A 25,000-nucleotide genomic window follows, 5' to 3' on the forward strand; every position below is an offset into this window, starting at 1 on the left:
GTGAAGGATAAAACCTAAACCGATTTAGGGTGTTCAGAGATAGCTGTCAGGGTGAAAATGCGATGTCAAAATACAGTAAGTAAACCCGCGCCCGCGTTGTCTTACGCATTATCTCCAAACCCTTGACAGGATTACGTCTAAGGCAGCCGCCTGTCTCTTGGAAAATCGAAAGAGCGAAACGGGTGGCGCTTGAGGATGTGAGATCGCATTATAACATAAAAGAAGAAGATTCCGGTTGTCGATTGAGGACAATTCGCGTAGGATTCGAAGAGTAAACAGGAGAAGTGAAGATTTCCCTACCCTTACGCGGAATCGAAGAAATAAGATGATAAATGGTTTCCTTCTTAATGCTATGTGGTTTTCAAATACTTTCAGAAAAACGTACTCTTTCGTCGTAACGAATGTCGCTTTATTTATCTCAACGATGGAATCCGTAAAAGACGATAAGAGGATAATCCTTTTTGTTACCGACTTTGCAATTGGCTTCGGCAGAATCAATACACAAATTCCGCTATCCAGCCAAACATTCTAATTTCATTCTACCTCGATGCTTCCTTTAACAGGGTATGTTCATTTTCTTTGGATTCTCAACTCAGCAATTTATCTTCTCCCTACACAGCTAATCATTTCTTTTCTCAGTATTCCGAATGGTTTCAATCAAAGAATATTTAACGTCGCGCGATGACCTTCATGCCGGCCTAATACAAACGAATCACTTCCGGATTGTATCACAAATGGTGCAAATAATGTGTCACTAAATTACCTTCAACGGAACATTCACATAGACAGATATTCATTCATCTGCAAATAGATTCTTAACAGTTGCCAGAAATCCGTATCAAATACAACGATATTCTACACCTTTATTAAAATGCGTTTTTAACTTTCTGAAACTGTTATTTTGAATCCCAAAGAAAATAGAGAATATCTTTTCGTATGATCAACGTTACCATCAAACAAACTAGTAGCCATACCATTGTGACTATCGTATTTTACGTACTTCATGAAACTATACCGACTGCGTGAAATAGCACGGCGTGATTAAGGTGATGGTCCGGATGATTTTGAAAAACATCTAAAGCAAACTTCTAGCTGCAAACTGGCCGCCCAACTAAATCTATGCCTGCACGTGCTTCGCGAGTAAGAAAGGAGAGCCGAAAAAAAAATAGATTTTCATTACAACCGTAGATTATTCCCTCTTCCTAGCAGCACCATCCCAAAACACGAAGTGCGAAAACATGGTGAAGCTGATGGTTCAAAGCGTTCCAGATGGAAATACAATAAGAAACTGCTGTCGAACAGCACCCCTTTTGCACTAGGATGATGAAAACGGACAATACAGCGACTCTTGCCTAGGTCGAGGGGCGAACCAAAAGATCAAAGGGTTTCGACATTGCTGTGAATTCCATCTCTATCACACCCCCATCCCTTCTCGTGCACTCTCTCCTTTTTTGCATGAATTGTGCTGCTGCAAGGGTTGTTCATTGCTAGCGGACCTTTATCGATATAGTGAGGGCGACTTGTCCCCGCCTAAAGGCATCAAAGGTACTTTACATCAAAGCGCACGTTAACGGAGACAAATGATCAGTATGTGACAAAAGTAGGATAAATAAGAACCAGCAAAATATGATGGTAGCTGTGGCCCAGTTGCCTCGTATGAAAGTTAACAATCAATCACAAAACGGAAATGGAAGTGGTAGATAATTGATTCGCCCAGAAATGCTGTAAGCCCTAGATTCAATGTTTCGTCATGTCTATCTGGTAGGGTTTTATATAACTGTTACTACGCTTCCGGAGAAAAAAAAATACGCCATTAGTTTGCCGATATCGTATATCTCTATTACGATGCATTGGTGCATGACGAATGATTGCTTAGAACACTTAAAAAAATGCTCTAAAGTGTACCAGTGTAAAATCAAGTTCTTTGATTATGTTTCCAATATCTAAAATACTGCTTTTGGAGTTGACAAGGTGAATATGTTCACTCAACACGCCTTTAGTGCAAATCATGCTACCATGATATACATCATACAATCCTCTCTAGGTAAATTGGTGAGAACTGGCACAGGTGCGACGCTTGGTGCCAAGACTAATTACGCTGTCGAATGCTAGGTTCCCTTCACATTTTTATAACAAACATATATATTCAACTATTTATGATAATAACTCAATCCACCCGGGCTGCAAAACCTTGGCAATTGGTGGATCAATGAATTCAAACTTCACTTTGATGTTTCAGCTACTCATAAATTGTATTTGTAAAGAGAGAGGGAAATATCCCGCTTACGTAGCTCAACTTTCTGAGCGAGCGAGCGCTCAGTTGATTGCCCAGCAGTATGTCAGCTCTACTGTGTCGTACAATTTTCACCACTACAATTTATGAATGTTTATTTTTTATTTTTAGATTAATGAATAACTCCATCGATAACATTTGTGGTGAGGATTAGTCTCCAGTATTTCTTTTTCTTCATAAGTATCACGTGTTAGCAGAAAAAAATATTGTTCGGCAACATTCATACCTAATGGAAACAAAATGCGTCAACAATAAACTGTTGACTGGGAAAGTCGCGGAGAGAAATAAATTATAAATCTTTTAATTAAACCTGGAATCTCACGATTTATCAAATCTGGAATCTCGCGATTATTGAATCAACTAGTCAATCATATAATAATAGTTGAGTAGTTAGAAATCAAGCTATAATTTTGGTGCATCCTTTTTCTGTCCAGTGATAACCACAGTAGATAGATTGTAGAAATCTATTTAGTCATAAATTAAATGAAAGAATGATGTTGCTTTTGTAAAACCTAATGTTTCTTCGTCAAGCATATGGCCGATCTGTTTTTTGTGTTTCTTCATTTACATTAAATGGAGCTAAGATTTCATTGAATGATGAAGATATAAATAAACCACCGAAGTTAATTACTAGTATGATCAAAGACATTGATCAGCAGCACAAATCAGATGTAGGAATATCATCGTCGATGTCACAGGTTGAACGAAGAAAAGAAAATCGGATGTGATGATTTATGTTTACAAGCACGCGCGCATGCTGCTGTATTTATGTGTACGTGAGTTTGTGTTTGTCGGGAAAAGAATGAGGGAAAGCGAAAAAAGAGAATGGAAAAGCAAGAATGAAAAGATACGCGGAAATAGATGGAAAAACACGGAGAGCGATAGTGACTGAATTAGAGTGAAAAAGAAAGAAAAAAAGGAGAGAGAGAGAGAGAGAGAGAGAGAGAGAGAGAGAGAGAGAACAAATCGGCCAGAATTGAGACTCCACCCAACTGGGAGATATCGCTGGGTAAAGGTGGGTTGTAGGTACACGTTTACCGACATGCAGTTACTGAGAGCATTTAAAAGGTTGATGACTTTGCCGGTATGGTGTAGAAAGTTTGGCGCTACTTGTTTCCAGACTTAAACCAGATTCTGCACGCGATATACTCAAAAACATTGCCTTATCGTTAAGTGATCCAATAAATCGAATGTACAGTAATGATGAATCGTTTCCCCAGTGATTATAATAACTTTATGATACTAGTGTGAGACTATCTATGGCTTCCCTTTTATTTACAAACACTCTCTTTCTAAACCGCGCACGCGCACGCTATAGATTGTATCAATGGTATAGACATTATTATCAAGCTTCGGGGGGTTGATGTTCGGCTCCCTAGATTGGTTAGAATGTAAAAAGGAATGCCGATGACAAACGACATCCAAAATACTTAACGTAACGGGCTCGCTGAAATGTTTTGGCTCCACCCACGATATTTCTCAGTTCATGTGACATGAGGATGTAGAAAGTTTAGGTATTCTTAAAAACGAATCACATTTTCATAACAAAGTTTTTCAGTAAACACTGTAACACTAGAAATTTAACATTAATAGCTTTTCAAAACCATCAGTTATATAAAAAACATCATGTTCATGATGATATAAAAAACATCATCAAGGCAAATTGAGTGCGAACAATATGTTCTATATCCTTCTTGGCGTAAACTACGATTTAAGAATAGCCGAACCTGGATGCGATCAAAGACTGGTTTGTGTTACGTGAAGGTGATTCACACAGCATTGACCACATTTGTCGATCGGATTTTCGCGATCTTTAATGGGATTGCATTTTCGCAATGCATTGAAATGCTATCGCGCTCAGGTCAAGTTAATTTGAGAAAGGCCGCAAATGAAAACAATTAGTCGAAGGTGGCGGCGCCAGAAAAGGGGAGTTTCGTGGTTATGCTACTAAACCTCCATACGGACGCAAAAGGAGAGAATCGCAAACAAAATAGTCAATAGTAATTATATAAACTCAAGCGATCGTTGGCTCACTTACTTGTTCTATTCTGCGGCAATTGATAAGACATCGCTTATGGTGTACTCGATCCTGTGTACTCCTGTTTATTCACAAACTAACGACAGCGATTGATTTTTTTATAATCCGCGATGGGTTGAATGAGGAAAATATTTCTCCAGGCGGTTGTTTAAGCAGTTGATGGTGCGCGGTTAGAAATTGTAGGTTTTAGGCAATATATCCAACAGAAATCCAATGTCGCCAGATTGATTGGTGGGACAGGATAAGGTACCAAGTCAGGTTGTTGCGCAGCATTATCGAAGTAGTTGACGGGAAAAAGGTTCGTGGAATGATACAAAGAGAAGAAAATAAATTACATCGGTAGGAACAGTAAATACATTACACTATGAAAAAAAAAATAGAATAATATGTGAGAATATGAAAAGTTTTCTCAACTTTTGCAGTACAGCGCTCGCGAATACAGTAGCGTTCCGTATTTACTGGAAAGCAACTGCTACTGCATGCAAGCAAGCAACTGGGTTTGTAACGCTAGTGCTATTAATCCAATTAACCATGCACGCCCCATTAACATTCCAAAAACTTATAAAAGGAAGAAAATATAGGTATGAATGGTTGGATGAAAACAAAATAGAAATCTACAGCAGGCTGCTAAACGCAAAATATGTATAGACAATATTATTGGCCAATGTTCTTGGTTATTGCGATCTTCTTGCGTATTCGGGTTCTGCAAAATATTTTAAAGGTTCTGAAATTATGCTACATAAATCACAGTAACCGAAAGATTAAAATTGTGCGTGTATAGCACTTTAAGCTTAAAAAGGGATGGCAACAATTATAAAAAAATATCATGTCTTTTCAAACGTCTACAGAACTTTCAATGAGTTTCTACAAAACAGTCCTTTTCCAAGATAAGGTGCAGCAGCATAGTTTGGGTGTTGCCCCGCAAAATCGGCTGGGCATAATAAAATATAGAAACATGGAAATAATTCATCATGGTGACACAAGGCTTTTCAAGGGAACCGATGATTACATTCATCGTCATTAGCCTTCTAATTTATGCTGGAGATCACATCGTTGACCTATGCTAAGCATATTTCATGTGTTGCGGAGGTTAACTACGAAACATGAACATGGAAATGTAGTCACGAAAGTGTTCGACCATAATATCCATCAACAGCAGCATCGATGACGAGTAGGCAATACGTTTGTGGAAGTCACACGGAATCGCTTGCAGAGCATTGGCGATAGCTCTGCTGTGTGCGCCGCGTGACTCATGCTACCAGATGAAACAATAATTAGGTAGAATCATGCATCTGTTGATCATTTGCTGTCCCCGCAGGGGGAAAGGTATTCCAATTAACATTATGAGATTTCTCTCGTTCCCACACCCCCACGTCCGCGTCCTGTCGTTCTCACTCTCGCCCCCATATTTACCTCACTCTCTCTCTCTCTCTCAAACACCATGTTCTATCCCTCTATCTCTTTCTAGTTCTCTTGCTCCTCTATCTTTTTTCCTTTTTTACTTCTTTCACTATTCTCTCTTCCTAGCTGGTATTTTTTTTTTAAATATCTCCCTCACTTTGCACTTCCTTCTTCCTTCTTTAAACACATTTTTATGCTACCGCCTTTTCCAGAGAAACTGGATGGACGGCCATTTTGCTTCCTGTCCGCTCGGCTCAGCAGACTGACCTGGTGAGAAGCTGATGACACTCGAGCTACCTGCCTTTCGTGGTGTTCGTGCCAAGCCTTATTTGCACGCACTTTAAAAAGATAATTCGCAACCAACCCTATTACAGGCGCTTCTCTCGCAGCATAGATCGATTGTAGGGCAAGTCAACAGACTATCGATGAACAGTGAATAGTTTAGCAAACACGTCCCCACCATGTAATGCGTTTTCCACAAAAGATTAATGCCCCTCTTACACCAGGGCAGGATGGATAGAACGGCTGATTCGCTCTGCGCCAGATTATGTTGATTTGAGTACCTAATGTTCAGCAAGTAGCGGCTCCCAGGAATCCTTTTCTCTGCGTGGTTCGGTGGTGTTAATACACTACGCGGACGGTTGCTTAGAATTCCTTTCACACCTTAGAGCTCATCGACAGAGCGAAAGGGTAACGATTCTCGCAGAGGCGTTACTAATCGAGTGGTGGTCGAAACTGTACCTCATTCCTCACAACTACATACGCATACATAACCAGTTTGCCTTCACAAAACACACACAACTACACGGGACTACGCGTCACGGCTAACGATGAGAACAAGGGGCTTTCCATTCCAAAGTTTTCTTCTTGCTCCGTTCCAAACTGCAACACACTTCCACAGTCTCTATTCGACAAGCCTAGAGCTTGCCTTTGGCTAATACACTGCCGCAAGGATTATGGGGACAATGTTGATGGCATTTTAAAGTATGCTACCACCGCGAAACTGCCACTCCGTAGTTTCTTTTACAGTCTTTGAATTATATGCACTCTTCTTGTTTCCTCAACTCGACGTCATCATCTGTGTTTGTGTGTGAGTGTGTATATTCCGAGGTAGCCGTGAGGAAGCAAACTCACATAAAAAAAAAAGAAATGGATAGATGGGAACAGGGCTCATCACTTCGCAAGATACTCACCCGTGGTGGAGAAAATTTGGTTGTATGTTTCCGCGGAACCAGTAATCGGAAGAATAGTAATTAAGAAAGAGAAATGCCAAATGCTACCGTCACCACAAACACGCTAATTGCAGCCAAAGCAACGCTTTACACTAAGTATCGAAAGCCTAGTGTTGACTTCACTTGAACCACACCACCAACACTGAGCTGACACTGAGGTCTAGCACACTGCGCGCTTTCAACACGCCGCCGTTGCTGGAATCACTGACAAATGTTTTCCTCTCGCGATGACCGCTGATGATACAGCCACAGCCACACACACACACAGCTTCTATTCACACCCTCTCCCTCCCTCACTCGTACTTGCTCGCTCGCTCTCTCTCTGTGTCTCTCTAATTCCTTCTCTCTTTATCTTGGAGCCTCTACTTGGGCTTCTCACAGCTACCTGCGTATAACTGTTTTAGCATAAACCCTAGACCTTTTTCTATGCTTTTTGGCCTACCTGACTGTATTATAGCTCGATTCAACACTCCAAGCAGGAGAGTTTTACGGACGATGAAGGTAAGGGAACCGAATCCTGCGGCGACACCCTGTGATATGATGTGTAGTGGTGTGGTGGCCAATAAATTCCACGAATGATGGCGAGTGGTGGTTGTGCGATGCGAGAGAAATTTAGTCAACAGTACTAATGCCACTGGGTAGTATACGCCTAGAACCATAAAAAGGATGCAGTCTATCTCTTTTTTCTTACATCCATCGTATATTTCAATGCATGCGCGCAAGCGCTCCATCGTCATTACACATCGTCAATCATCATCGTCAAAACATCACCAATACTACCAAACGCAGATTCGAGAACGATGCGAAGATGTACGATGATCATTGGCATAAACAATTGGCCCAACGAACTACAATAACGGGCAGAAGAGGGGGGGGGGAATTCGACGAATGATCAAATGTGCGGTAAAATCACACATTACCCCTTACGGGTGTCTTGTTGGTGCGCTCTTTTTCACATGTTGTACCGTAAATTAAGACATTAAAGAGGAGGGAGGAACAAAAACCCACCGGGCATTTGCGTGCCGGTGCGGCAACTGCAAAACAAATGTAAAAATGAACATATCGAGCCGTTCGCTAACGATGTCCGCCCGTTCCATTACGCGTTTGGTTGGTAAAGCCCGCAATGCAATCCCAAACATTCCATTCCCATTTGACAGCTACACGGTGAAACGTTCGCTACGCATTCAGTTTTCGAAGGCCAGAAACGGCTGCGTGGGTTCTTCTTTGGGGACTGTGCACATGGGTAAACAGTTAGAAAGTTATTGCTCGCTCCGCATCCCACAGTCGGGGTATCGTGAAATCCTCTTGCAGGATTAGTGATAGAAGAAAGATTCTGTGCCTGTTTTTTTTTTAAAGGGGAACTGCAAGGTTAGCACGGTTCGCGATACTTGAAGGCTGCTTGGATCAATCATATCGCAATAATGATGCAGTTCAGCAACGGAGGCGAGTGCTCCGATATGGTTACAATTAATGTTTCCAACTCGCACAATGAGACGGTCTCTTTCGAGCGCAAATACAGTCGTTCGTTGACCATCTGTGAATTTAAGGTGAGTCATGGTGAGGTGAGGTGAGTGCAGATGTCTACAACATGTGCGCTTAATTTGCAAAGTGCTTAGCAGGTGAAGTATGTGTCTTTGTATGCTCGTCCCATGTTTAACTTGTGGCTTTCTATTGGCAGGCGAAACTGGAAACAATAACCGGTGGCTGCGCCGGTACGATGCAGCTGGAGCTGTACTGCGGCAATCGTTTGATAGGCAAGCTCGACGACAACGAGCGCACGTTTGGCTCATATGCAGTCGAGGATGGCATGCGCGTGCATGTGATCGACAACTTTCAATTCATACAGGAGAACGTACCCAAGTTTGAGCTTAGCCAGGAGGAGTACGATAAGAAATCGGATAGTGTGAGGAGTTTCCTGCGGAAGAACAAGCTCGGCAAATACAACGAGGAAGAGATGGTCAAACTGGAGGCGGAACGCAAGCGGCAAGAGGAAGAAGATCGACGGAAGTTGGACGAAATGGCAATCGGAGCGCGATGTCGTGTCACCACCAAAGGTCAACCTGTGCGACTTGGAGCGATCATGTACAAGGGCCCGATCGACGGCAAACCGGGCATGTTCGTCGGGGTCAGGTTCGACGAACCGCTGGGCGTAAACGATGGCAGTGCCAACGGCAAACGATACTTCCAGTGTGATCCCAAGTATGGTAGCTTCGTGACTGTAAAAGCGATAGAAGTTGGAGATTTTCCGCCGGAGGAGTTCGACGATGAACTTTAATTGATGGACCACTATTCCTTCTAACAGTGTTCTGGATCCGTTCGCAAATGCTTCAGAGTGGCCCGTTGATATCACCGAAATGCTTGTTAGAAAAGCAGAATATGCGCAATTTTACGCGAAAACGTAACACTAACTGGCCGGCACGCTTGGGATTTATGAGTTTTTCACGAATTTGGTCTTATGCAGGCTTTGATTTACCCTTTACTCGTATGATTATGAAACTATCGCTATTCCGCAATTTTGTATTCAAAATTTAAAGTAAAACATGTCCGTGTATTGTGCATGCACTCCGAAACTACAGGCACTAAAATTGAATAGGTAGAGATTAACAGATTTTGGAGTTTTGTTCACAGATCCAACTCTGTTCTAGTATATCTTATGTATCCGAAGTATCCTATCTCCTATTGCCAATATTCGAACAGATTGCAGTAAGGGGTGCGGTTTTAAAAGATTCGGTATTTTCGGTGCTCACTTGATCATAACATGCCATGACTGTTGATGCGTTGCTATTGGTGCGCTATCAAAGATTCTATCTATTTTAACATTAAGAAAGTAGGGAAAGTAATGCATGCTAAAAAATCCTTTTGGGCATTAGCTGCTAGTGGGAAATAGCTTTGGAGGAACAAACACATCAACAAACGGTTGCAATTAACGTATTGGATAACTCGTGGAAACGAACTAATAGTCTCATAGCAACGCTTTACTTCGAATAACCGAAAATCATTTTGTGAGCTTTCGTTAAAACTGATGTCGCACAAGGTACAAGGATCTGTAATTTTTTTGAAAGTATAATCGTTCTCGATTTATTACCCCTTTTACTTTATACCAAATAAACATCTTTAAAACAGATGTATTTATTTCTTCTGTGATGAAATGCGGCCGCTTCTTACAGGCCAGCAAAACCACGAAATAGCTTATTTAACTTAAATTTAAATTACTTAACTAAAATTGAAATATTTGTTTGCCTAATTAATGAAATTAATAGGCAGCTGCATGTCAACAATGTAGCTGAATATTTGTCATGTACTGTCTCCGTAATTCGACGCCTTTGGAACGTAAACAACGTCTTGCCAGCCCTCCAGAGCTGTCGTATAGTTCCCGTTGTTATCATTACACCAACAATCAATTTTAAATCAATGATTTAAAATGACGACGGCCGATGCTGAAAAATGTTTTAAAACGGAAGTGAGTAGCAGAAACCCATAGTTTTTACCCGGGCCTTCTTTTTACTATATTTCGCATACTATATTCATACAACAGGGTTCCGCTGACAGCAGTGCCGAGCGACAACGGTACAGAAAGAATGAGGATCTGGTCCGGATCTTTCTACAACGAGCTTCCACCTACCGTAATTATGATCCTCAGTATTTCTAGTTCATTACGTGTACAGTCAAGCCGTCTTTTGATTTTACAGAGCGTCGAATGTACAAAACGGTAATCGAAATTTTTGTCCGGTATCGTATTAAGGAAGCCGTGCAGTTTATCTTTAACACGCTGCAAAAGCACCCGTTTCTGGCGCTCGTATTGGCAATTGCTATATTCACCATTACTTTGCCTATTGTAATATTCATCTTTATCACCATGACCACAGCTATGATGGCCTTCACCGGATTTGTACTGTTCGAGGGAGCGCTCATAACGGCCGCCTCGATTATGCTCTTCAGTTTGTTTATCGTGGTATTCGCTGTCGGAGTTATCATTCTTCTAGTCTCCTTTACATGTTTCTTTGGCATATCACGTTTTTACGATTACGCTACTCGCTTCAAACTAAACGATGTCCATGAATACTTGCGGGATATGTAGCCTCCCATGTATTTAAATCATGCGTGCGTGCTGTTTATTCTGCTATTTTTATTCGTATATAATTGGTGAAGGACAGTGCCGAACATAAACAGATTCTATAAAAATGAGGCAGAGCGAAGACCTGGGAAATGAACGTGATAAAGTAGCATAATCTGGGAAAAAATCTCATCACGATAGTTTTAACGAGCACGTTTGCCATCAATATACAAACAAACAAATAAATTACGATTCTGTTTATTTAAAACAATATTCAATTGTTAGCTTTGAACACGCCTACTTGCAATTTCTTTCGTTGTCCTATTCTCGATGGAAATATCTTAGTATTTTATTTTTTCTTTTCTTTGTCGACCTTGCAGACACGAAATCAAACTATTTGGTGGGAGTCTATATGAAATATAGGAACTTTTACTCTACTTATTAACAAACCGATTCCAGCCGGCTCTTTCAGCGTAGAATTTTCTATGTGACTTTCAAGGTTGTCCCAATAGCTGCACATACTGCAAGGGCGATGATGCCAACGTGATAGCAAGAAAACAAACAGTCAGTCAGTTACAAATGAAACAGGGACCAAAGCGGTTACATTAATTATAATCTTACCAAGCAGCAGTCCACCAAACAGAATAAAGATCAGATTACAATTGATCGATAGTAGATAGGCGATCAGGTTGCTTCCGGCCATCGCACCTAACCGGCCAGTCATCAATATTAGACAGAGCGCCATCGCCCTATTGGCCGGTTTCATTAGAAGATTGGAAGAAATTGCTTATTATTCAAGAGCATTGTAAGTTATAAGCGTAAGATGTGCTATGCTACATGTTTTTTTTAGGTTATAGGTGAACCCAGGATGGTAGGAGATGATTTTAAATATGATTGCTCAGGGAACTAGAGAAGCTAACCCGGCCTGACAGTGTTTTCACTTACTATGTGGAACCATAGGTAAAATGGAAATCAAAATTATTTTAAAAAAATTAGTTCCAGCACACTTCCGCTTCCTTTTGGCGGAGTACATGCACGCAGGCTGTAGTTTATGTAACATGAGCAAAGAGGATGAATCGACTGGAAAATGTAAGAAACAGGGATGTATGGCGGTTTGGAAAAATGAAATATGTGTTTCGATTCAGTCGATCAGTAGGAAAAGAGAAACTGTGGAAGATAGTAGATAGAGAGAGGAAAAGAAGAGCGAGAGCGAGAGAGAGAGAGAGAGAGAGAGAGAGAAAGAGAGAAAGAAAGAAATACAAAGGTACCCACCGGTAATTAGTCGGAAATAGGTCAACCGATATTGCACTCAGGACACCTCCAAGGCATCCCGATGCGTCAAAGGTTGCGATTAGTATCAGCGTGATATAGAAATCGGAGGTCCACAGCACGCCGAGTCCGCATACACCGCACACAACAAACCAGGAGACTGAAAGAGCCGGCACAACAGATAGAGCAAGTGAATTACGACTAGCATAAATCTTCGCACGTGCAGTCGTACGGGAGCCCACGCTGCGGCACTTCCTTGGCAACGGACCAAAAAAAAAAAAACGAACAGAAACCGTCAACGCTCGAAACGTTGAGTGCATTGGAAGCCGGTGAAAAAGCGTCAAGGGCTGCTGGCTGGGTATTGGGACGGTGTTGCTGCGATGAGTAGGCGCAACCGTATCGACGACGGAGCTGGGTTTTCACTACAATAGACTGGAAAGACCAGTCGCAGGCACAGTATTGGAAAGCATTTGCTTGAAAATCGGAAATTGAAGAAATTTAGCACTGCTTGTTTGCTTGTTGTGAGCGATATGCTCGTCAACAGTTAGTGCCGCCGATAAATCGTGTCGATAGTTAGTGTTTGATGCCAGCAGCCACCATGCCAGCCGTTTGCACATGGATTTTAAAATTTTTACACATTTTCAAATGCATGCACGGAAGTTTACAGACACTAGATGCTAGAGTACACCAGCCTACTTGATACATCTATCCATCCTACTTGTGAAGCATGTTTAGTAGTCATTAGGACGAAGATTGATCTTGTAACAAACACCGCGAACCGCGCCAACTCTATTACAGACCACTTAGCTTCGCTGCGATTAACGCGTTTGTACGACAATGGTTGACAAGATCAGATTGTTTGCGTAGTTGGAAATAACAAGGGTAACCTGTACAAGAGCAGCGGTGTTGGTTTTGTGATAAGCGGTGCCTGGTTGGTTGGTTGGTACCCAGTAGCACCACTCGGTATTTGACAATCTGTGCAGTTGTGCAGGGCTGGAGGGAAGCAGGGGATTACCTGTTACTTACTCAGGAGGGTTTTTTTGCCAATCACACCGATGATGAGCCCATTGAGGATGTAGCAGGCCAAAAACACGATTCCCATCAGTGCGGTGATCACGAAGATGTTGGCGTTGATCGTAATCGGGCAGCTGGTTTCGATGGACTCGGAGTAGTTGCCTACCCGTTCGAGCCGTGCCAGCCTGCGCTCGTGTATCGACGAAATCACATCGCACAGCTTCATATCGCCGCGCTGGATGTACGCGTTCAGTATGTCAGGCAGCCAGAGGAACAGACCGGACGAGGCGGCAAACAGTCCGCACATTAGCACCGAGGCCTTTAGTGTATGCAGCAGTAGGGGTGGCCGCAACAGTGGCACAATCTGCTGCCACACGTATTGCAGCCCCAGCTTGGAGCGCCGTTGCAGCTCAACCGCGTACGCACTGTCTATTGGATCGAGTGTGACTAACTTAACGGGAAAAGTCTTGCGGGTTGCGGGTGCGGAGTAGAAAAGGGAAGGGAAGGGAAGGAAACGAAAAGAAAAGAAAAACAATGGTTTCCAATTAACCAATTAGCAGTAGAAGCAGCACAGTTGATCGCACAGAAAGTTCCCGTCGGTGCGCACCAAGAATGGACCGATTTACTACTGGGTCGGTCAGAGCTCATTAGTGCTCTCTCGCTGGCGCCAATTTCCCCATGATTTGACCTAGCTGTTCCGCTCTGATCACCTCACCGCCCTCTCCTCCCCTTCCTTAGCTTACCTGCACCGGCTGGCGTTGGTTGTAGTGATAGATTTTCGCCAAAATCTGCTGCACCTCTTGCTGGCGCTCCTTGATCAGCAGAAACTTGGCGCTCTCGGGCAGTAGCAGGAGACCGCCGATAATGGCCAGCAGATCGACCGAGCAGATGAGCAGATAGAGGCGCCACATCGCGTACCGGTAGCCAAACAGGGACAGTGGCAGACGGTCCTCGAGCGGTATGATGGCCCAGGCGAGCACCGGCAGGAAGATGAGCCCGATCGCCATGAACATGGCCGCCCAGGAGATGACCCGTGCCCTGCTCGTCTCGTTGTGGAACTCGGCCAGGTACGCGTACGAGGTGGCCGCATTGCCCGATACGCTGTGGATGCCCGGAAACGTTAGAGAACGCCCCGTAACGTCCGTGAATCGTTGATACCATCGTACTCACAATACACCGACCAGGAAGCGGGCCGCTATGAGTGTCCACGCATTCGGTGCGAAAGTGGACAGCACGGACACGACGAGGGCTCCGGCGGAAGCTAACAGTAACACCTTCCGACGGCCCCACGTGTCGGACAGGAAGCCCCAGACTAGCGAGGTCACTACGACCCCGAGGAAGGCGGCCCCGTTCAGCAGCCCTTTGTCGGCGTAGGTCAGCTGCAGGTCGCACTCGGCTGCCGAAATGATAAATCCGGCGTTGACCGTCTCGTTCACTACGCTCATCAGGCAGAGGCCAGTGACGAACAGGAGCAGCGTATGGAAGCGGCCACGACCGGCCACGTCGAGGGCTTCACTGTACGTAAATGACTGCATCGGACCGTATGACTCAGACAATGCCGTTGGCACGCTGCTGCTGCTGCTGCTGCTGCTGCTGCTTCCTTCCTGTTGATACAGCGCCATTACGGCGCCATTCGCTGTGAACGATGGCAAAAATGGAGCAAGGGAAATGACCGTTACCAAATGATTGTGGGATGCATCAGGGAGATGCTGCTGCTGCTGCTGCTGCTGCTGCCGGTGCAAGCCCCCTGGTGGGGGTGATTAAACGATCGATCGATGATGCGCGTATTGACCGAGTCGCCAATGCGCTGATAAGCTGCTGAGCACACGTGGTACAACTAATCTAGCTGCTGCCCTAATATTGAACCGATCCATGCTCAATTGAATTCGATGGCCGCCGATGTGCTAGTGGAAGAAGTACTATAGCACTAATGGCTCTGATCTGATCTTACTCCGAGTCCTGAAACAGTAGTCGCGTTTCCACCCACAAAAAAAAAAAAAATAAGGCAGGCAAAGAATAGGGAAGATAAGATATGAGTTAAAGTAGAGTCCACATCCTGAAGTGCTCTCGACCGTAGCCCACTGTAATCCTCAGAAGAAGAGCTTCTTAGAGAGCAGCCGTTCGTTCGGTCGTCACTAACAGCTGTGTCAATTCAATTGGCGTTCACTAAATGCTGGATCTAGTTGAAGTGTACTTTAAAAAAAAAAACGGCTATTTTTTAAAGCACAACAAGTTGATAGAGCAACCGCAAACTGCTCTAGCTCATCACTAGCCACATTGGTACGGAGCACACCGCGTGACGGTGAAAATTTGGAGGATTGATCGAGGGGCAGTATCTCGCGGAAGATAGTTGTACCAGGCAATATACCCACTGGTGCCACTGCCGACGGTTTGCTGATCCGGGGAAGCCATCTGTACCACCACCACAAAGCACACACACGAGCGCGCACGCAAAAACCTATAAGACGCGCGTACCCGGTTACGCCCGATCTTGCGGCCGTTCTAAGTCGAACTGGTGAGCGATCTAACCGAACGTTCAGTGTATAAAGGATGCAGCAGTGCTCGTTCTGAACTACGCTCAGCCCAGAACGCAGGCTCGCTATCAACTGTATGGACCCGTGCGCTTTGGAAGCCCGTCCGGCATATACGGATTAAGACTTCGGCGTGCATCTTCGGGCAAAGGGCGTGCAAATGCTAAAAATACTACTAATTGTGGTTTTCGGTGACCCTTACCCCCTTGCTTTTTTTTCTCTCTCTCTCTCTCTCTCTCTCCGTCTCTCCTCCCTCTCCCCTTCCTCCTCACGCACCCTCTCTCTCGCTCTCTCTCTTTCTATCTCCTAACACACGCGAGAGTGTTTGTGTCGCCAGCCTCTCGCCCTTCTTCTCATCTTGGTCGCCCGATCAAATAGCGGAATATCGCGCGCACTTCTTGGGTAGCGCGTGCGGCTCCGACTCCCTGAGGAGCTGACGCTCTCGCCGTTACACTCTGATCTATATATTCTACGCCCGCCGAGTACGCGCCACACATATCCAGGCCGTTTCGCTGCTGCGACGATGAAGGGCACCCGGATGCGCTCCCACTGTCTCCCGCTCGGTTGCCAATTTCCCGGTCTACCACGAGCCTAGGTGTCTATGCGGAGACTGCGCGTAGTAGCACATCACCGGAGACTCATCAGTCGGCCATTAACTCGCCTTTCTGCTCCGGCAACTGCAAGAAGCGCCGTGCACGCACCGCGCTGATGCCGTAAATCGCTTTCTCATTAAGGGGGGACTTTGGTATTTAATTTTTATTTGCGACACATGTTTTTCACATTTTTCCCTGAAAGCTGATCCTTTCAAGAGTATTGTGTAAAAGTTTTGGGTCAATCGGGGACAATTTGACAAAGATATAGATTTTTTAAAATGCGCGTTTCATACAATGGATCCATGCAGAGCTCGCTACTTAGAAGCGCGTTTCCCGAAAACCAACGTTTTTAAAATCGGTGCCCATCCGGTAGCATAAAAACCACTGGACCGATCGATTTGAAATTTTTTACACATAATCTGCACACTTTTTGCCAGGTAACCCCGTCGAGAGATCAATAAAATTGTTTATACTTTTTTTTTTTAAACAATTCTGTAAAGCTCGATTTTGTTGGCAGAATCGCAAAAAGCATCACTTTTTCAACTTCAAAAATCTGCCAAAAATCGAAAAATTAGAATATCAACAAAAACTCTCCGGGGCTACCTAGATAAACTTATAACCTTTCTAACGAAGGTCGATTTGTATGTTTCAGATGATCCGTCATGTCGCTACGATGGGCACCGTAAAAATTAACTTTTCGTCGACACGCCTACCAAAATTTGATGCCATCGAATAGTTTGTTCATGAATGTTGCTCAAAACTATATCAAATATTCTTCCAAAGTTGTCGATTAATATGCCATTTATTTGCATAAATAAAGTCGAATGGTTACGTCACAAAAAATCGTCAAAAAAGGGCCTTCTTTTGGCCCGAATATACCGAAGTCCTCCCTTAATCGCGGCGCGTAAAAGCTAAGTGCGAGCGCTGAGCCGGTAGAAACTTGTGTAAGAAAACAAAAAAACTCAACACTGTACTCAAATGTTCTTCGCATCTTTATAGTTAATAATGAAAGAAGGGTGTTTTTCGTTTTTTTTTCTTACAAAATCGCGCATTATTGTTTTAGTGTTTTTGTTTCCACTTAATTTTCCTCTTAGCTTTGCTGAGCTGCACTAGAGCTTTCCTGAGTTTTATTGGCGAGCCTTTCTTTGGTTGCGGCCTTCTTGGCCTTTCCTTTCCAGGATTATGTTGTCACGAATTGCATACTTCGAGGAGATAAAGAGGTAGTTAAAAATCTATTTATGATTTTTTTTTTGCTTGCCAATGGCCAATCGTTTTTAAACAGCTTCAATTGACGTAAAGAAAACTTTGTACGAAATATTGAGAAGATGGAACAACGCTCGGACGTGAGAGCGGAATGGTGAAACACTTGAACACAAACACATTTATGTTTACTTGTGTATCTTTATTAAATATGTATATAAAAATATAAATTTATATCTATATACATAAATATCTTTTCCTACTTAAGCTTCTTTTCTCTTGCTTATCACGCCCCTACGCATACTTATTCTCTTCTCTACTTGGGAGCAAGGTGGCAGCAACTTTCTTCTTCGTGGATGAATGTATGGACTCTGCCTTCGACGCTGTGGTGTGTGCGTGGAAATGAGTTGGTAGTAAAAAAAAAAGTTAACTGTAATTCGGTGCGGCGGCAACGAAGCCACCAAACCATCGCAACCATCTCAACCATATCCGCACCACTTCCCTCCTCCCTCATTCTCCTCCTCCTCCTCCTTCTCTTCATCTTCTTATTTCCCCCTCAACCCTTTCCCGTCATCGCTGCACATGCTTCCACCCTGGCTTCGATCCGATGGCTAGAGGCCAGAAAAGGGGGCCAACCTTCGGATTCAGGAACGGTTCAGAGCGGCAGGGCAGGGTAGAAAGTGTTATTTGTTCCCCGGTGGGAAAGAGATGGAAGTGCAGAAGGTTAGTGGGGAGGGGGGGGGGGGGAGAGAGTGATATGATCGGTATTGGTAGTATAGCCATCAGTACTTTCGAGCCCGGCAGAGCTCGGTGGTTGCCACGCTCCGGCAACAAGGCTCCGTCTTCCCCCCACCCCCCCCCCCCCCCCCCCCCCCATCGCCCGGCTTTTGCCCCACTTATCACTGCCGCCGGTGGTCCTGCGGGCGCGCTTTTCGCGTCGATACGCCGCGGCTTCACGCCGGGCCGGGAAGCGATCTTCGTGAACGTGATATAGCTGGCTCGCTGGGGCCGGTGCAGATGGACCCAGGTACGTCTAGATGGAATGTGAAACAGAAACAGAGCTAGGGGAGCTTACACAGTGGAGCAGAAACGAGACCAACGCGAGACGGCGAGTGTTGGAGCGCAAGGGAGATGCACAGAGAAAGCACGAGAGAGAGAGCAACAGGGGTGTTCCGCTCGGGGTCTCGCTGATCTCGGGGCCTCGCGAGATGGTACGTCGGGCTCGGTGGGTAGCTCGGTTGAACATTTTCCAGTTGGCTTCGTTCGCAGCAGCACACGTGCAGCAGCAGCAGCAGCAGTAGCCAGTCTGCTGCTTCAGTGACGAGCAGAGCTTTAGCTTTAAGCCAACCACCCGGAGTGCGTGCTGGTGGTGCTCCTGCTCCTGCTATCTTGAACCGCTGGTGCTGGAGTGTCCTGTGCCTTCCTCGGCCCCCTCCCCCCCCCCGAGGTTGCCGGTGTGCAAGTGATTGCCCGTGATTGTTGTGGGGAAGGTGGGGTGCGTTTGCCGTGTTCCGGGTTTAAGGTAACCAGCGTGTAACCACAATAGCCACCGCAACAGAAAACAAAAAAAAAAAAACAAACGACCGTGATCTTCCGTGCACACAACGGTGTCCCGTGTGTTTGCGGCTTAACACCACCGGCCTCCGGAGCATGACGTTGCTTTGCTGGATCGTTGGGTGAAAGTGATACTCTCAACTCGACCGTATTCGGGTGTTTCGATACCGAGGGAGTGTGTTCCCGGGGCATCCCAGTCCCGTCCTGTCCTGGTCTGCAAAAGGGAGAGAGAGAGAGAGAACGCCACCATTAAAAAAAAAAAAAAAAAAGGCTACTTATATGTCAGCTCGATTGCATCAATCAACCATTCCAATTCAACCGTGCCCCCTCTCCCGTTCGCACACGTCCGCGCCGTTGCCCGTGGATTGCAGTAGCAGTGGGTGGGTACAGCGCCTACCTACCCGCGAGGGATCTGTGGATAGTAGGAGAAGCGCCAGCGGCAGCAAGATCATCCCTAGCAGAACGCCCTAAACGTAAGTAGTACCTGTACTGTCGCAATCGCTCGCAATTTCGCTTTGACGACTAACTGTGCCCGGGTGGGGGCCACTCCATCATTTCAAGGCCACTACCGGCCACCGGTCCCTGGGTGAGCGAGAAGGGGGGAGCGGAGAAAAGTTGGTCCGGCAAACGAACGTTTTCCGGAATGTCTTGTGCCGTTTTTTTTTTGGGGAGCATATATTCCTCCGATCGTGCATCGTGCATGGAAAGACAAATGTTTGCCCCGTGTGTGTGTGTGCTGGATTCGTAGTGCTGGAATGTCCGAGAGAAAGCGAGAACACGGGGCAAAGAGAAAAGAGAGTGAGCCAGAGAGAGAGAGTGAGCCAGAGAGAGAGAGTGAGCCAGAGATTAGCTCGGCTCGAGAAAGCGGTTGAGATGTATGGGCGCGATCGCGGTCAACCCCGTCGTCGTACGTCGCAGATGAGAGGAGAAGAACACAGCGGAAACGCCCGTCAAGCCCCTTCTTCCGATGAAGCCATCCATTCCCTGGGGCCGCCCTGGCCAGGCCGTCCTTGCGCCGAACACCTGTGCGAATGGGGTCACGCACACCGGACGGACCGGATCGATCGATCACCAAACACTGTTGGTGGCACGTGGTCCGAAGGCCGTGCCAATTTGCCTGCGCTAGGGCAGCTGGCAGGTTGGGGGTAACGCTAAGAAGCACGGGAAGGATGGGATGGTGATGGGATGGGAAGCGTGGGCTAACGGGTTTTGAGTTAGTAATTACTAGCGGCGATCATGTGCGTGACTAGTGACGTTTGCGGAGAAAACGATACGTAGCGTAGCTGTAAATGGGGTGAAACTGTCCCATCGCTCTCTCTCTCTCTCTCTCCTCTTTCTCGCGCTCAATCTCTCGCAGACTTTCCATGCAACCTGCCCTCGTTTTATCTCTGTACATCTTTTCAAGATTCCACCACCCGGAACCCACCCCATCTTCATCCTTTCTCGTTCAGTACCATTCTTTCCAGTTCCATCGTCACTTGCTTCGCTTCGCTTCTTTAGCGGTCGCCAAAACATTTATTATTTTCTCGCCACCGCACTGAGCGCGGTCCGCTTGCTTCGTTTCCTTCGCTGCCACGCACATCTCAACCTACACTATTGTTCCACATCTCCTACCGGTCGATTATGAGTCGCCACCCACCGCTTCGTTTCCTTCGCATCGCATCCCGGGCGCAATGTTTTCCATTTTTCTACCTAGCGCCGCTTCACCACCCTGTTGGTGCCGATCAGGCTGTTTTAATCCTTAGGCGAAAAAAAAAAAAAAAAAAGGAAGTGAGAAGGTGCACAACACTGTCGAGGCAGCCGGGATGTTGAACAATTATTGCAATTTGTTGATGGCGTTTTTTTTTCACTCACCAGTTATCTGAAAGCACCGGTAGCAGGATAACTAGTCCGCGATACGGGACGAAGGATATTTTTTCGGTTTGGTTTTACCGTTTGGCAAGCGGTTAGTTGGAGACAATGATTTGAAAAAGGGGGAAAAACTATTTCGAAACCTTTCTAAATGGACGGGTTTTGGTGCTGTGGACTGGCGTTAAAATCACCTAACGATCTGCTAAACGAACGGATCCATGAACATGAAATTCGGTTTACGGTGTTTTTTTGTTTTTTTTTTCAATTCAAACTACTTATCACACCTGTAGTGTTCAACAGCACGCACACACAGGCACGATGTTGAATAATTGGTTCCCTTGATCGCCCAAGTGTAGCTTCCAGTCAATCCTAATTGCGGTCATCGCACGCGTATGATTATTGCTGGCGTAATTAGAACCTAAACCAGGAACACTGGATCGTCGCCTCGCATACATCATCATCGAGCATAACTCCTGCTTGCTCGCACGTGCCGCGGATGAGAGAGCAGCGAATCTATCAAGCTTCGCGCACCGGACTATCCTGTGCCACACATTCGCCGAACCCTTGCCTGGTATAGCGCTGCCAACAAGTGCGGTGCGCTGCTCTCGCGATCGCACCGTTATGAAAAGGGTGTTTATTGAGTGTCTGAGTGATCTTCGCAACGATCCGTTCAAGGTCATTCACAGCACTCTTTTACCTCCGATGTTCATAAATGTGATACCATCAGTAAAACAAGAAAAAAGGGCAAATGAAAATAACATCCGTAAGTGTGAAGCATAGCAGTGAGAATACGATGGGGCAGAGGAAATAATGTTTTGCGCAAAATTTATGACAGCACCAACAGCATAATACCTTTTTTGTATTGTAAAATTTTAGTGAAACCTGCACAGCCATTTGTACTGAATGAATTCACGTCACGATACGTATTTTCAAGCCAAGGCCTAATTTGTTATGCGCCTTCCCCTCCCTCGGCGAATTGAATCCAGCCAGGATCCAGAACATCCACAGGGTGACAACAACAAATATAGTTACCCCCCCCGGGGCTACTGCTCGCCAGTATGGTTAGGAAAGGAAAGAATGGAATTTCGAAGCCGGTGAAAATCGCTCCCCAACACACTTCCCGCACCCCTTTTTTATCTACCCCATCGTTTACCCTTTCTTTATTCTCTCTCTCTCTTTTTTATCTTCTCTTCCCCCTTTTCAGCCCGTCTTTCTCCTTCGCTATCTTTTTCTCCCTGGTTTCTCAAATCAGAAACGTTACACACACAAACACAGTTGAACAGGTGAAATTGGGTTTGTGGTTTACATCGTTTGAGTTACCGGTTTTGATGAGGTTGCAGATCGCTGATCGCGCGACTGCCGCGACTGTTGGCTGCTAGGTGATGATGGAGATATGGGCTTCGCTTAACTGCCGGGGGAAAAAAACGGCCCTCCAAAAACGGCTCGCACCTCTCGCCTGTTTCGGGGCAACCGGTACTGCGATTGCAATTTCCAATGTGCCAACCTGCCCGGCGATCGTCGCTGCTAACACATACACACACTCCACTAGTGGCAGCCATCAACCCGAATTCTGCTTTCACCGATTAGTAACGGGAGATTACCGGCGGGGGGGACCGCGAGGGGGGTTTTTTTTTCATTTATTTATAAGATTTATTTATTTATTTATTTATTTATTTATTTATGTTACCTTGCTGCTCTAGTTACACGCACGACCGCGATATGTGTTTTTAATGACCGTTCCTTATCGGTGCGTTCGTTACCCACCATTCCTTACACGACTAATCGGGGTCACCTCCTTCCCTAGATAATGGCTCTGGCAGAGCATTACCAGTAACAGGTTGTGTTGAATAGTTTGTTTGTTTGATTGTTGTTTTTTTTTTAATGCAAACATAATATCAATATACAGCCACAAGCGACACGTTCGTCCCTATTAATCGTGCGTTTGATTGGCAGGACTCTGAGGACAGCATGGACGATTTACGGAGCGTTTTATCGAAAGCTTCCCCCTTTTTGACTACCGCTTGGTTGTTTTTGCACCTTCGACGAAATCGATACGATTGTTCTTGTTCAATGGTACAACAATTGATGCGGTGTAGTAGGGGACAGAACCCAGTTTTGTTGTTTGCGAAACCCCCTTTCCGTTCCTTCATCAATTCACAATGAGTTCGCCTTGGCTCGAATCGGCGATTTGCGCAGCCGCCTTAACGGGGGGACTTCGGTATTTTCGGGCCAAAAAAAGGCCCTTTTTTGACGATTTTTTGTGACGTAACCATTCAACTTTATTTATGCACATAAATGGCATATTAATCGACAACTTTGGAAGAATATTTGATATAGTTTTGAGCAACATTCATTGGCAAACTATTCCATGGCATCAAATTTTGGTAGGCGTGTCGACGAAAAGTTACTTTTTACGGTGCCCATCGTAGCGACATGACGGATCATCTGAAACATACAAATCGATATTCGTTAGAAAGGTTATAAGTTTATCTAGGTAGCCCCGTCGAGTTTTTGTTGATATTCCAATTTTTCGATTTTTGGCAGATTTTTGAAGTTGAAAAAGTTGATCACAATCATCAAACCGGGGTTCGTCGCTTAAGTCTTAAGGGTCAAGTCTTTTGTTTCGCACCTAGAACAATGCCCACCGTAGCTGCGTGATGGGTCATCAGAAAAATGCAAATCGATACTCGTTTGAAAGATTGTAAGTTTATCGAGGTAGCCCTGTCGACTGTTTGTTGATATTCTAATTTTTCGATTTTTGGCAGATTGTTGAAGTTGAAAAAGTGATGCTTTTTGCGATTTTGCCTATAAACACGAAATTTTAAAGATTTGTTTAAAAAAAAAAGTATCAACAATTTTCATGAAATCTTGACGGGGCTACCTGGCAAAGAGTGTGCAGATTATGTGTTAAAAATTGCAAATCGATCGGTTCAATAGTTTACACGGTACGATGGGAACGGACACAAAGTAGCGAGCTGCAGAGGGAGCCTTGTATGAAACGCGCATTTTAAAAAATCTATATCTTTGTCAAATTGTCCCCGATTGACCCAAAACTTTTACACAATACTCTTGAAAGGATCAGCTTTCAGGGAAAAATGTTAAAAAAAAACATGTGTCGCAAATAAAAATTAAATACCGAAGTGCCCCCCCTTAAAGCTATGACAATATACATCAGTCAGCCATCTTGGTGAAGCTGTTGAGTGATGATTTGAGGGGGGAAGGAAACTAGGAAGAAAACTAACCCGTCACATTCCTCCACCGCATTCCTCCCTTCTTCTCTCCAGCGAAAAAAGGGCAAACTACAAAGCAGCTACAGCAGGTACTGCTGCTCCAACAACGTTATACAATGCCATAGCTCACTAATCAACAAGTCTATGCGTAGGCTTTCACACGGCTGGATGGATGCTGCGGCGGAGCGGCGCGAGTGTCGAACAGCGTCATAAAACACGACCCAGGCTCCAGGGTGACATCGTTCCGTGCGGTGTTTGGTATGCACCTTGCTACGCTGCCCCTGCCATGCCATGTCTCCGGTTGCTTCTTCTTTCGCTTTCTCCTGCGTCTACTCTCGCGCCTTCTCCCCACGCTCCTCCTCTACTCCAATCCCCTTCCCTTTGCCTCATTATCGTGCATTTCTTCTCTCGTCTTGCACTGACCGTATAGCGCTGAATATGGTCCACGTTGGGGCCGCCCTGTTGAACACTGTTGGTTGCGCTGATTCTGCACTTTCTGCGCGACCAACCAATGTGGCGGTGAAAACTGAATACCGCTCATCTCGTAGCTGCAGAAATTAGGGAAAGTCGAGACGGTAGCCACGTTTTGTCGGGCTCAATGATCAGGTCTAATGATGATTGGTAACTGTGTTAGCTGGTCAACTTTCTCCCAGAACCGACCGCTGCGATAGAAATCCGAAGTACGGGGGTACGATACCCGGCTGACAACGGGCGATTCGGCCTGATTCCCAACCGATTGC

At 45.2% G+C, this 25,000-nt stretch overlaps 5 protein-coding genes across 11 annotated transcripts in view; 3 read left to right on the plus strand and 2 right to left on the minus strand.

The window, feature by feature from the left end:
• The window catches only part of LOC126571561 (armadillo segment polarity protein), a 16,455-nt gene extending 8,980 nt beyond the window's left edge, over positions 1 to 7,475 (minus strand). Inside the window, exons 1-2 of one of the 5 annotated variants that reach the window (XR_007607912.1) lie at positions 6,926 to 7,391; positions 4,332 to 4,407 (exon numbers count right to left, since the gene is read on the minus strand). Coding sequence is in view for 3 of the 5 variants with exons in the window: in XM_050230195.1 (XP_050086152.1) it covers positions 4,332 to 4,362 (31 nt within the window). In the remaining 2 variants the exon portion in view is untranslated. The other 4 variants (XR_007607911.1, XM_050230195.1, XM_050230176.1 and 1 more) reach the window with 4 other exon arrangements.
• A 555-nt stretch (positions 7,476 to 8,030) lies between these two features.
• LOC126570198 (tubulin-folding cofactor B) lies at positions 8,031 to 10,089 on the plus strand. The gene is made up of 2 exons (XM_050227816.1): positions 8,031 to 8,511; positions 8,643 to 10,089. The coding sequence occupies exons 1-2, from the start codon at positions 8,386 to 8,388 to the stop codon at positions 9,237 to 9,239; spliced, it is 723 nt and encodes a 240-aa protein (XP_050083773.1). The 5' UTR covers positions 8,031 to 8,385; the 3' UTR covers positions 9,240 to 10,089.
• Positions 10,090 to 10,186: 97 nt separating this feature from the next.
• Positions 10,187 to 11,118, plus strand: LOC126570276 (uncharacterized). The gene is made up of 3 exons (XM_050227946.1): positions 10,187 to 10,424; positions 10,500 to 10,587; positions 10,654 to 11,118. Exons 1-3 carry the CDS (start codon positions 10,386 to 10,388, stop codon positions 11,040 to 11,042), a joined length of 516 nt encoding a protein of 171 aa, XP_050083903.1. The 5' UTR covers positions 10,187 to 10,385; the 3' UTR covers positions 11,043 to 11,118.
• Positions 11,119 to 11,260: 142 nt separating this feature from the next.
• On the minus strand, positions 11,261 to 15,923 carry LOC126570028 (synaptic vesicle glycoprotein 2C-like). Of its 3 annotated transcripts, none has more exons than XM_050227516.1 (7): positions 15,674 to 15,923; positions 14,472 to 14,937; positions 14,045 to 14,402; positions 13,314 to 13,767; positions 12,291 to 12,447; positions 11,640 to 11,767; positions 11,261 to 11,539 (listed from the first exon to the last, which is right to left on the minus strand). In XM_050227516.1, exons 1-7 carry the CDS (start codon positions 15,711 to 15,713, stop codon positions 11,502 to 11,504), a joined length of 1,641 nt encoding a protein of 546 aa, XP_050083473.1. In that variant the 5' UTR covers positions 15,714 to 15,923; the 3' UTR covers positions 11,261 to 11,501. The 3 variants fall into 3 exon arrangements, with proteins under 3 accessions (XP_050083473.1, XP_050083566.1, XP_050083649.1); XM_050227609.1 differs by having other exon boundaries at positions 15,777 to 15,922; XM_050227692.1 differs by lacking the exon at positions 15,674 to 15,923 and adding an exon at positions 14,981 to 15,602 and having other exon boundaries at positions 14,472 to 14,905.
• A 3,160-nt stretch (positions 15,924 to 19,083) lies between these two features.
• The window catches only part of LOC126569807 (uncharacterized), an 8,446-nt gene continuing 2,529 nt past the window's right edge, over positions 19,084 to 25,000 (plus strand). Inside the window, exon 1 of the mRNA XM_050227179.1 lies at positions 19,084 to 19,652. The gene's annotated coding sequence lies outside the window, so the exon portion shown is untranslated. The remainder of the gene's footprint in view (positions 19,653 to 25,000) is intronic.

The sequence above is a fragment of the Anopheles aquasalis genome, chromosome X, assembly GCF_943734665.1.
Source record: "Anopheles aquasalis chromosome X, idAnoAquaMG_Q_19, whole genome shotgun sequence".
NCBI lineage: Eukaryota > Metazoa > Arthropoda > Insecta > Diptera > Culicidae > Anopheles > Anopheles aquasalis.